Source organism: Pipra filicauda, unplaced genomic scaffold (assembly GCF_003945595.2).
Source record: "Pipra filicauda isolate LSUMZ 115617 unplaced genomic scaffold, ASM394559v2 scaffold58_size5111680_pilon, whole genome shotgun sequence".
Classification (NCBI taxonomy): Eukaryota; Metazoa; Chordata; class Aves; order Passeriformes; family Pipridae; genus Pipra; species Pipra filicauda.
The window spans coordinates 165,926-178,207 of NW_024104742.1; the positions used below are offsets into that span (position 1 = coordinate 165,926).

Below are 12,282 nucleotides of genomic sequence, written 5' to 3' on the forward strand. Positions count from 1 at the left end.
TGTTTTTCAGGAGGTTTCTTAAATCCCGCCGAGGTATGGGATTATGAGAAACAACAAATGGCAAGCTGTCTCTAACCCCGCAGACATTCTCACTCTCGTTTTCTCTCTCACTTTGGAATAAAAAATGCAGTGCTCCCTGCTGAGTTCTCTTTAAAATTCACATTGTCTCTTCAAATAAAGGCTGGGAGGGTGAGGTAGTGCTTTGAAAACCAGAACTCAGTCATACATTGCAGGGCCAGATCCTAGAGGATTATTCTCTCTCAGGACACTTTATAACTTCATGAGAACTTCTGGCCTGGCTTGTCTCACCAGCTTAGTGTGAGTGGCCCCAGCGGATGGCAGGTGACTGAGGTCTCTACACCCCTTTCCACTGGGATGGCTGGATTTGTCTTTGGAGACATTTTAAACCATGATAAGGCAAACTCAATTTTTTTGCCATGGGGATGGTGTGGCCCATTTGCTGTGCAGTCAGGGGATGCTCCCTGCAGAGGGAAGTCCTGCCACAGCAGCAACCTTTCCATCATGGCTGGCGCAGGCCAGGCTGTGGTAATGTGGTTTTCCTCTGCTTTTGGTGTGATTTCTCAACTGCAGCAGCCTGTGCTGCCCCAGGGCTGTGGTGAGCTGCCAGCGTCACCGCTGGAAAGCTCAGAACTGGATGAGCATCTTGTTCCCAGGAGAAGTGCTTGGCAGGACAGCATGACTGCGCTTTGCTCTCACTGGGGAATTGAACAAAGGGGCTTTTCCTCTCGACCCACCTGGAGTTTTGGTGGCAAAAGCCTGGGAACAAGGGGATGAAGCTGGCAACTTCCTTTGCTCTTGTTTCAGCCTGTCCTTCCCCAGTGCAGCAATGAGAGAAATGAGGACAACAAAGGAGCATATTGTATCGTAAACCACTGCACATTTCTGTTTCTTAAATTATGCTATCACCAGGCCACTACATTGTCCTGGGGCAAATAGCTCTGGGTTGAGACACAGCACTGGGCACAGACATGGATGCTGCAGCAGGGCAGAGCTCCCTACACACCACCCGCACCCAGGGGACAAGGACACCGAGACCTGACCATGCCAGACAAGGAGAAAGCCCCTCTAAGTGACGTTGCAGCCCCTGAAATTATGATGGTGCCTGTCATTCTTGCAGTATGATTTCTGTGATTTTCAGTAAACAGAAGCAAGGAGCAATTGTTGGACTCTGGTCCAAGGGTTCAAGGGTTCAGCAGGGCTTGTTTACATCTATGCACATGTCTGTGTACAGGGCCTGGGGTGCAAAGCAGAGTGACTGGAGGACCTTGGTGTATGTGCTTGTGAGGCCTCTGTCCTGCTAAAGTCTTGGAAACAGAAGATTGGTGAAAAAAAAGTTGGTTTTGACAAGTCTTTTGCGCACATAGTTCAAACCTGTCACAACGATGTCAAAATTCATCAGCTTAGTGAACCCATTAAACCTGGGGCAGAGTTGAACCATCTACAGCTCCAGTCCAGGAGGCACAGCCAAGCCAGCCCTTCCATGCACTCCGGGAAATCTTTCTTTCCCCTGGCGGGGCACTTCGGGGCTGGGGTGGGTGGGAGCATGGGTGCCAGGTGGGAACTCCCGAGGCCGAGGAGCTCAGCCCCGGCTCCGGGAGGCGGCCGAGATGGGGGTGCTCGGGGTCCCCCGTCCGGGGCTGCGGGCACAGCCCGCGCTGTCCGCGGGAGGGGGCGCCCGCGCGGGGCCGGGCGGGCGGGCAGCCCCAGGCTCCGCTCCGCCTCGCTGGGCGGGCGGATCCCAGCTCCTGATTTTCCCGGGGGCTGCAGAGGCTTGTCCCGGCCCTGCGCGATCCTGCTTGGCTGCCGCCCTCCCCGCCTCCCTCCACCTCCTCCTCCTCCTCCTCCTCCTCCTCCTCCTCCACCACCACCACCACCACCACCACCCCATGTGCTTCCTGCCGGGCCAAGTTCGCGGAGCGCCGCCGCACGTCGGGCCAGCGGAGCGGAGCCGCAGCGGAGCGGGGCGCGGGGCAGCGGGCGCGGCTGCTGCGCGGCGCGGCGGGGCAGGCTCGGCGGAGCGCCGGCTGCAGCCTCGGGGCGCGCTCGCCCGGCCCCGGCGGCCCCTGCCCGCCCGCACGATGCCGCGGCGGCGCGGCTGCCTGCCGCCCGTCCTGTGCGCGCTGGCCGCCCTCAGCCTGCCGCTGCTGCTGGCCGCCGAGCCCCGCGCCAAAAGTTGCTCCGAAGTGCGGAGGCTCTACGCCGCCAAGGGCTTCAGCCAGAGCGAGGCGCCCAGCCACGAGATCAGCGGTGAGTCGCGATCGTTGCTGCCGCCTTTGTGCGCGCCCGGCCCGGCCCCGCGGAGCGCGGGGTGAGCGCCGGGCAACCCTCGGCGCGGCTCCCCCCGGCCCGGCTCCCCCTCCAGCGCGGGGCCCGGAGCTCGGCTCGGGGCGTGCTGCCCCGCTCGGCTCGGCTCGGCTCGGCTGCCCGGAGCTCGGCGCCCATCCATCCCGCGCGGTGGGTCCCGGCGCCCCCCGGCCGGGCCGTGCCGGAGCGCGGCGGGACCGCGCCTGTTGCCGGCCCCGCTCCCCGCTCGGCGGCGGCGGGGCGGGCGCTCCTGCCCTTGGGCCGCTGTTCGCCCCGGCGGGGAGCGGGCGGCCCGTCCCGCCCCGGTGCCCGGCGGCTGCTGACGGAGGGACCGAGACATGGCTCCCTTTTTTTTTTGTTGTTTGTTTGTTTTTTCTTCCTTTCTTTTTCTTTCTTTCTTCCTTCCCTCCACCTTCGTCCCGAGGTACTCGCACATCCCGGGGACAGGAGTGATCGCAGTCGGCAGCAGTAGGAAATGGTAGCTAATGTGCTCACACCCAAAACATTTTATTCTTTTTGTTTCATCCTTCATCTCCCTCCCAGGGCCGCTGCTTTTATTTCCCCTTCTGAATGACCTACTGGACCGCATTCTCCGCGGAACAAAGGAAGTGCCTTTTTAGCTGGAATCCTCGGAGACCACCAAGGACTCCAGCTCATGCACTGCAATTTCGCACTACTTTCAACAATAACAAAAATGCATGACTGAATGGCTCAAAAATGTGGAGTGTTGGAGGCATTCATTTCGGTCTGGGACACTGTCACAACACAGACAGACCTCAAGTAAATACCTTTAGACGGCTCAGATAGAAGCTGGGGGTAATCTTTACCATTGGTGTGCCCTCCAGATATGCATACATTATCCTTTTCACTGACAAAATTAAAATAATTTCAGTTGCTTGTGCTTTTATATTGTCAGACTAATGATATGCTTTTAGCCTACATCTGTTTGAATAAAATTGCAGGCCCGTTTACTTCTCCAAGAAATATTTTAATGAGAAACGTCTGACTGGTTGCACTTAAAATACTCTCTCCACCCTCCCTGCTTCGTAAAATGGTCTCTAATAAACAGTCTTGAATTTGATTTGAGTCCAGCTCTCATCGGTGTAGGATCAGGACGTGAGCAGGCTTCCTCATAAGTCCAGTATTGGGAAGGTTTGACCTAGTCCTTATTTTATATATTGTTTAAGATGACTTGGTGAGCTTTGGAGAATGTCAGGAGTAGATCATGCTGACAGGACTTCCATTTGAAGCTCTAAAGCTGTTGTCTGTTTGACCCTGTGCTTTTGAAATAAGAGGCCAGAGAAATGTGATGAGCAAGGTAAGATTATTTGACAAAAGAAGGGCTTTCTGCAATGACACACTGAAATATTGGCTGGGTTAAGTCACTGTTCCAGGGGCACAGGGAGTCTGTGTCTGGCCTGGCTTGGAAAGCAACAGGTCTTGCAAAGTTACATTTAAAATGTTATCCTGCTCCCGCTGGGGTGTTTCAGAGGAGGTGGTGGAAATGTGTGGAGGAGGTGTGCTGTGTACAGCTTTAAAGTGTGGTGTACCTCAGGTGTGACTGAACTTAAAATTAAACCTGGAGTGGGGTGCTACACCTGCTGCAGTTACACGTTCCCCCTGTGAATTCATGTGGTTTTGGCATGGCTTGTGTTTAGAGGCTCTGGATCTTCCCTTTTGCTGTGCAGCTGGTGTATGCAGACTGTAACCACCAGTGCCATTGCTGGTGTTTAAGTTTCTGAGAGTAGGGAGCTTCACCTGCCATTGCCTTTGTGGGATCAGCACAGGGCACTGGTGTGCTGGGTGGGAAACACTGCCCGTGATAACGCTGGAGACTGAGGTCAGACATCAGGGCAAAAGGTCTGTGGTGTGTCTCGAAAAATGAGTCACTTGCCAAACCTTTGATTTCAGTTGGTGTTCCAGGTGATAAGCGGTGTGTTTTCCATCAGGAGGGTAAGTGAATTGGGAAGGCTGTTACCTGGGCGCCTGGCTATCGGTGAGAACAAGATAAATGCCTGTGAGGGAACGAGCCATGTCCTTGGACAAGTATCCCATTGGGATCATGGTGGAAATTCTGGATTTCTGCTTGGTAACACCTCTGCTCACTAAACTGTGGGGGAGGACAGGCTGGGGAGGGTTCAGTGGGCTGTGATGCTGATGGAATGACGTGTGGACACGTGGCTGCTTCTGGCATGAACTCATGTCTGAAGTCCATCAAGTCCTTTCTTAGATTTTTGTACTGGTTTGATGGATTATGCTTTATTCTTGCATTCTCTTACAGAGTTGCTTTAGATCACAGTGCAGAGACAGAAATTTTCTAGCACCTTTCTGAAAAGGTGCCCTAAAAACTGTGGCAAATTCATTTCTGTAAGTGTAGTGACTTTTTTCCTGTCAGCGATTACTGATCCTACAAAATGTTGGCCTTGAATTGTCACAGTGAAGCAGCTGGATGGTGCCCCTGCACTGGGCTACATGACAGCAAGTGAAACTCATCTTCACTGGATGGGCATGGAAGTCTTTTGGGGTTTAGCAGTATCTTGCATGGATTTTTTTGCCACATTTACATTCTTCTGGAGCAGTTGGTATGTACAACTTCTCTTTTTCAAGGAAGTGCCCAATCCAGCAGGCTTTTTATCTGTACCATTGCTATTTCAGTGGCATTAAAAGGCTATGTTCCTTGTCCATAATTACCCAGAAGTTCACCTTAATATTTGTTTAGACCAGGTTTAGGGCCTAATTAGAATATGCATAAATAGCAGGTTATATCTCGCTGAAGTACCTAAGCATTTCTGAAAGAAGTGTGCAGCTGGTCAACTCACTGCAAGCTTGACAAGAGGTGTAAAATGTGTTATTTGTAGTGTGGGACTTCTAGAATTTGTTTCCTTTTATGTAGCCTTGGTGTTGGAGATATAAAGACAGACTACTGCTGTGAATCTGTGTGGAAGCATTTCATGGCCCTTTGGTTGCCTTGTACCTGAGTGATCTTCAGTAGCTTCTGCACTTACAGCCCTGTGATGTATGTGTGGCAGAGCTCATGGTAGCGGTGAGATGCAGTCTTGCTGGTGTTGCTGGAGAGGTCAGTGCTTGCGTAGACCTGATGTCTACATGGTTAGTTTGTGAAACCTGACTCTTGATAGTGTGTGGATAGTAGGTGCCGTGGGGAGAGCACCAGCCTGTAACTGCTTTTAAGATGACTTTTTAGCAGTTTCCCCAGGACAGGTCACATCTCAGGAAGGTCTGGGTCCTGCAGGCTGTAGTTGCTCACTTTGTTCAAACACTACCCAGAATGTGTTGCTCCTTATTGATCCCATGTGTCTCTGGGCTGTCATGGTGATGGAGCAGAACTCCCGGGAGTGACCATCTGCAGGGGCTTTTTGTCCTGGTTGGTCCGGTGGGGCTGCAGAATGAAATGCAAAGTGAGCTGGTGTGGTGGCATCCGGAGACCCACAGGAGGTGTCTGTGATTTAAAAAACAAATCCCCAACCTTTCTTTCAAGAGGCTCCTTCTTGCCCTCAGGTGTTAAACAGATGGAAATTCCTTCCCTTTTCCTGCTAATTGGAAGAAGTAGATGTTTCTTTTCCTGAATTGAAAAGGAAAAAAACCATCTTGCCTGATGGTGGAAAGTGTAGTCAGTTAACTTGAAAGTTCCTGGAGCAGTGTAATCCTTTCCCTTGCTGGCACTGGCTCTGTGGTGGCAGGGAATCAGAATGGTGTGGAAGGTGCCATGCTGGGGAGCATGGAGAGAAACTGGAGCTTGTCTTTGCAGGGAGCTAGGCACAAAGCAGCACTCTGTTCAATCTTAGTGAAGATGCTTGGTATAATCTCTGTTTAAACTGAATGAACCAAATTAATTGAATAGCTGCATTTATTTGTAAGAGCCATGGAGAGCAGTTCTTTCACTGTGACAGAGGAAATCAGTTGGCCCTTGATTTTTGGACTTGTGGGACTGTGCCCAAAGTAACTTTGGCCAGGGGTGCCCCAGTGTCCTGCTGCTCACTTGTCTCCAGTGTGTTTATGGCTGTCATTGGGTGCTGGTGCATTGTCCCAGTGGTCTCAGGAAGGCTGCTTTTGGCATTGCTGTTTGTTGTGGTTTAACCCCAGCCAGCAACCAAGCCCCACGCAGCTGCTCACTCACTCCCCCACCAGTGGCATCTGGGAGAGAACTGGAAGGGTAAAAGCCAGAAAACTTGTGGGTTGAGATAAAGACACTTTAATAGGGAAAGCAAAAGCTGTGCATGTAAGCAAAGCAAAACAAGGAATTAATCCACTTTTTCCCATGGGCAAGCAGGTGTTCAGCCATCTCCAGGAGAGCAGGGCCCCATCACACCTGATGATTACTTGGGAAGACAAATGTCATCACTCTAAATGTCCCCTCCTCTTCCTTCTTCTTCCTCCCACTTAATGTACTGAGCGCGATGTCATATAGTCTGGAATATCCCTTTGGTCAGTTTGGTCATCTGTCCCAGTTGTGTCTCCTCCCAGCCTCCCATGCACCTCCAGCTTCCTCTCCAGCAAGGCAGTGCGAGAAGCAGAAAAGGCCTTGGCTCTGCGTAAGCCCTGCTCGGCAACAACAGAAACATCTCTATATTATCAACCCCGTGTTCAGCAGAAATCCAGAACACAGCCCCATACTAGCCACTGTGAAGAAAATTAACTCTCCTCCAGCCAAAACGAGCCCATTGTTTTACCTGTCAAGTTCAGCAAACGCTCCTTTAGTTTTTCATATGCTTCTCATCCATGCGGCCTCTTCCAACTGAGAAACGGTTTCTGGATCCTGTCCAGACCGGTGTTACTTGTACCGTCTGGCACTGCTGAGCTTGTTGCAGTTGGTTTGCACAAGGCAGCTCCTGGGCTCTCTGCGTTATAAGTACCAGATAATGCCTGGTCCTCCTCGCTGTCCATTTGAAGGTGCAGGGCGACCTGACCACCAGCTGTACCTGTTTGCCATGATTCCTGTCCAGCGAAGGCAGTGGTCCTTGGCAGGCAGGGGGTTTTCTCCTGCCTGGCATGCATTAATGGAGTGATCGCCTGGCCACCTGTGGGTGGAGAGGTGACCATTGGAGAACATCCCCGTGGCAAACACAAGTGCTGGCATGGAAAAGTAAATGAGAGAATCGCTTGAAGTATTTTTAGCTGCTTCTAATGTCATTTAGCAACTGGAAACAGCGGGAGGGGGGGAGCTGGCAGCGTGCAACTTGCCCGCAGGCCACCGACAAGCGCCCCGGCGTCCGGCACTGGCGGCCGTGCGGCTCGGTGAGCGTTGGCAAGAGCTGGCACTGGCGGCTCCCGGCTGAGTCACAGCTCCGACCACTCGCCTGGGACGCTGCTTTCCCTCTGCAAATCTGCAGCGCGGGGTTTTGTTCGGCTGCAGCGGCGCGCCGTGTCCTAGCAGCCGGCAGCGCGAAGCATGTGGTTAACAGCAACTGCTTGCAGTGGTCCGGGCTGAGTGGGAGTATCGTTTTCCTTGGCAGACACTTCATAGAAAGTTCTGTTTTTTCTGCCAGAATAAGCAGTCATTACATTCCATACAATTCATAGTCAAATTATTATCTATTGTTAAAATTGCCTTAATTATCAGATGTTTCCTTAGACATGTAGCTGTTTTTTAAGAGGCTGAATAGGCGTGTGTACATTGTGCAGGAGGCCAGAGCTGCACAATGTTTTCAGTGCTGTTTTGTAGTTTCAGGGAGATTTTCTGTGGCTTTCGTATGTCAACAGGCTTTTTATTCTCACTGAAACAGCAGCAGAGCAAGGCCGACACGACAGTGAGGCACTGGGTTTGGTTTGGGTCTCTGGATATCCCTTCTGCCGTTGTATTTCACTGATACCTGTAGAGCCAAGGAAGTTCAGGATGAAGCATCACTGCTGTGTGTGTGAGATGGTATAAGATGGCTCTGTTAGGAGAAGGTCCCAGACAAGCATCTTCTGACTTGGAGGTAGCATCTGTCCAGTAGGGCTGAGACCTCTCTCAGGAGGCTGAGTGGGTCCCAGTTACCTGAGGCAGTGATGTCTGTGGTCTTAGCCCACTCTGTGATGTTGGCTGGTGGCTTGTGCAGACCAGAACCTGCATGGATGGAGAAGGTCTGCCAGTGCTTCTCGAGAGGTGTCAGACATGTGGTTCTTACCTCCTGTCAGGGGAACAGCCATTCCCCTGATAAGTAAAGGGAGAATTCCATGTTCACCGTGGAATTCTGTGGATGTGCACGTGTGTTGAGTTGCACAGACTCAGTCCTTGACATCTTGCACAGGTTTGGGCAGGACTAGGATGGAGCATCAGAATTATCCTGCCACAAAATTCTTTGCCTCTTCCCAGCAGAGGAACAACCCTCAGGGACCTGATGACTTGCTTTTGTTCTGCCTTTTTTTGGGGCGGGGTGGGGGGGGAAGAGAGGGGGGAAAGGAAATTCTTGTTAGCCAGAGAGGTCAGGATGTGTGTCTCCTCGCCCGGCGGGCCAGGCTGAGAGCAGTGAGCTGCCAGTCCCGGTCTCCGGGGCAATAACCTTCTTGCATTCCTCACATTCCTCCTGCTTTCTCTTTCTTTTGAGATTATGAAGATAACTTCCTTCTCCCATTGCTAAGCAATGCAAGGCCCAGCAAAACTCTTAAATTTTCCCCTTGCTCCCTAAATTACCTTATGTGCTCCAAGATGCCCCATGGCAAACCCCTCTGGTCCCCTGAAAGGTGCAGTTTGTGCTCTTCATGGGCATGGGTTTGTTCATCTTGGGAAGAAAGCTGCTGTATTTTTTTAATTGCCAAGTGTTTTAATTAGAAGGGATTACTACTTTGTTGTAGCTCGTTTTACCTGCTTCCCGGCTTTCCTTAGTGTTTCATGAAACTGTTTTGCTTTTCTAGCAGAGATTTTGGGCCGTCTCTATTTTTCTTTGCCTGTGCAGAATACGTGCAGCCCTGCAAAGGCTGTGGCTGAAGCACCATGTTTGTGCTGAAGGATTTTCTGCTTGTTTACATCTTTCTGGTCTGGGAAAGGAACTTGGATAAAAGCAGTGTGTTGGGAAGAGGGGTCCTGATGAGAAGGTGTTGGAGGCTCTAGGTGTGTGGGACTGGTGGCAGCCATGTGGGCTGTGTGCAGGCTTCGGCCCCATGAAGATGTGCCTTTGGTGGTTTTCTTGGAATGTTTTCTTCTGTTTGAAAATGGCCATGGTCAGCACAGTTGTCTTCCCCACTAGTTTGTGCCTTCTAGTTCATCACCCATCAGGTCTCTGTGGGGCCTGGGAGAGGGGTGAGGGGTGGTGGTCCCCAAGGGTAGCAGTGCATCACCTCCCTGGCAAAATGCTTGAAAGGATGGAGATGGTGCTTAAAAAAATGTTTGCGTGGGTACCTATTGATGGGATTGGTCTTCATTAAGGGCTGCCTGATGTTGCTTTTAATGTGAAATTAGGACTGTAGTGCCTCTTTCCCAGTGTAAAACTTTGCCTGATCCCCCTCCCCAAAAAACCTCTTAGAAATACTTTTTTTGTTGTTCATCTTTTAAGCAGAAAAATAAAATCTGTTCATTTCCTGTCTTTCTACTCATATTTTCTGTGGCTTACACAACCAGTGGCTGATTGACTTGCAGTTGTGAGAGTTCCCTTTGAGGGACTTCTCTCTCTGCAGATTTTGGTCTTGGAAAGGTACATGGATGGTGGGAAGGGACCTGCCCTGAGCAAACGATTTTGAAGGAGTATTTCTCTTAATGTTTCCAATTTAGAAGTTGGGAATTGTCTGGATTTTAAGCAAATTCAGATGGGAGCAAACAATGATGAAATGTTTAAAATATGTTTCAACATTTTTGTGGGAATAGGAACTGTTCTTGTACAGGCGAGGCTGCAGCTTTCAGGAGGTGAAAATATGTGGCCCTTACACATTGTCAGCATTGTTGCTGCTTTTTTTTTTCCCCCTTCTTTTTCCTTTTTTAAAAATACTCATAGGAAATTGGCTTTGGTAATTGAGTTTCTACAGAACCACAACATCCAATAGCTGTTCCTTTCCAGGGGTCACCCTTAGGTTAGTTTAAGTAATGTGCAGTCGGTTTAACCTCTTGTGGTTTGTAGTGCTATTCTAGAAATTACTGGTGATTTGGGGTGTGTTAGCGTAACAACTTCACAGGAAAACCCCAAATGTCAGGGTGTCTGGTTTTTGGAGAGCTCTGACCACTTGCCCTGTGAAAACCAGGCACCTCGAGGTATGTCCCTTCCAGGGACGTGCTCACATCGAAAAGTGCAGTTAAAGCCTTTACAGCCCGTTGACTTTCCTTTTGAATGAAGCCGAAACAACCCTGGGCAATTTGTTTACCTCCACTGACTTAAAACATCCTCCTGCTTCCAAGCACTGTGCAGAACCTGTGCTGGATCCTTGGTGATGGGTCGCATCGCCCTGCGTGGCTCTGATGGAGGAGCAGCAGTGCCCTGAACCCCCAAATCCCAGGGTTTAGGGGATTTGCTGGCAGCAAAGGGCCAGCTTTAAGAAATTATGAGCTGGGGCTTTAGCTTGGTAGCATTGACAGTTTGGTATAAAAAGCTCTGTGTTGCAGGCTGTGATGACAGGAGGTGATAAATCACTCTTGGCTGGTGCTACAGGTTCTAATAATGGTGTTTTAAAAAGATTACATGGGTTTTAATACAAACTTTTTGCTTCTTTGTACTCTCTTCTTTTTAAAGAGTGGAGCCTGTTTTGATTCAGCATTCTTGGAACATAAAGACGGAGCCAGGATTTTTACTGGGCTGAAATGCAGTTTTTTTGCTTCTCCTACAAACATGAGGATCTTGTTTGAATGTCTTTACAGCCAGCTGACTGGCAGTGTCCTCTTTAAAATGGACAGTGTCCTCTTAACTGGCTTGTTTGTTTGTATTAGAGGTAACTTTGCCCCACGGAAGATTAAAGAGCAAGTAGCTTCACCCAGTTGTGGTGGGTGGTGCTATTGGAAAGAAACCTGTGATAGGAGAGACTTGCATGATAGCAATAAGGGGGATAAATAACCTCCTGTACCTTCCCTGGCTTTCCTTGGCCCATTCCCATGAGAGGACTGGGCATTTATGTGATCAAAGAAACAAGCACAATTGTAAGCCTGATGGAAAATCATTCCCTTGCCAGGTACATGTGGGCACCCGGGCAGGCTTTGCCTTTGCTCTCAGCAGTGCAGGGTGGATTGGTTTTGCTCACCTGCCAACCTTAGGGTTTCCAAAATGCATTGGCTGGCAGTTTTTGGGGGAGCACAGGGTGCCTGGCAGTGAGGCACTAGTGGCCATGCCCCCTTGCCTGGGCAGAGGCATTGAGAGCGGGCAGCTGGCAGATGCTCGGCGTGCAGATCAGGGGTCAGAGTGGTACCACTGGTTTGGTTTGGACTGGAGGAAAACAAACAGGTTTCCTCCTGAGTTTTGGCTCGGCTCAGAGACAGAACTGAGGGTGCCATAGGGCCGCACTCTTTTCTTCTCGGTGGGGGGAAAAATGGCTTTGATAGCGTCTGCTAATGATTCAGTGCTGTTTACATAATAATTGTGGTTCACTTTCATTAGCTCTCATAATGAGATTGCTTTCTTCCAGTGCAGTCGCATGCTGGTTTGGTTTTACACGCTTCTGCCTCCCCACTCTGAGCATGGCAGCGGGGTGAGGAGGCAGCACAAGGGCTCTGTGCCTGACCTGGCCTCCCTTCCCTTCCCTGGCTCCAGGCATGGAAGAAAGCTCACAACTTGTCATTGCAAAGGAGAGGAGGTGAAGGGGGTTTGTGTTGCTGGGACAAGTTCTGAAAGACACAGATGGTGGTTTGGAGCATCACTGTAGCGGTTTGGAGCATCATGGCATCTTAGCGGAGCTGAGTTTAAATCCACCTTGCATGATTTCTCAGTGCAGTGCTCGTCTTTGTACTGAAAACTCTTGGGCTTACCTATTTGCAAGGAAGGGAATCCAGTGATCTGCTTCTACCAGCAGGAAGAAGCCAGCTCCTTTCACCTCCCAGTTCTACCA

The 12,282-nt window shown here is 50.7% G+C and overlaps 1 protein-coding gene across 1 annotated transcript in view; it reads left to right on the forward strand.

Moving 5' to 3' along the window:
• The first annotated feature begins 1,907 nt into the window (after positions 1-1,907).
• Positions 1,908-12,282, forward strand: part of GPC4 (glypican 4) — a 68,730-nt gene continuing 58,355 nt past the window's right edge. Inside the window, exon 1 of the mRNA XM_027741599.2 lies at positions 1,908-2,268. Coding sequence (XP_027597400.2) covers positions 1,908-2,268 — 361 coding nt within the window. The remainder of the gene's footprint in view (positions 2,269-12,282) is intronic.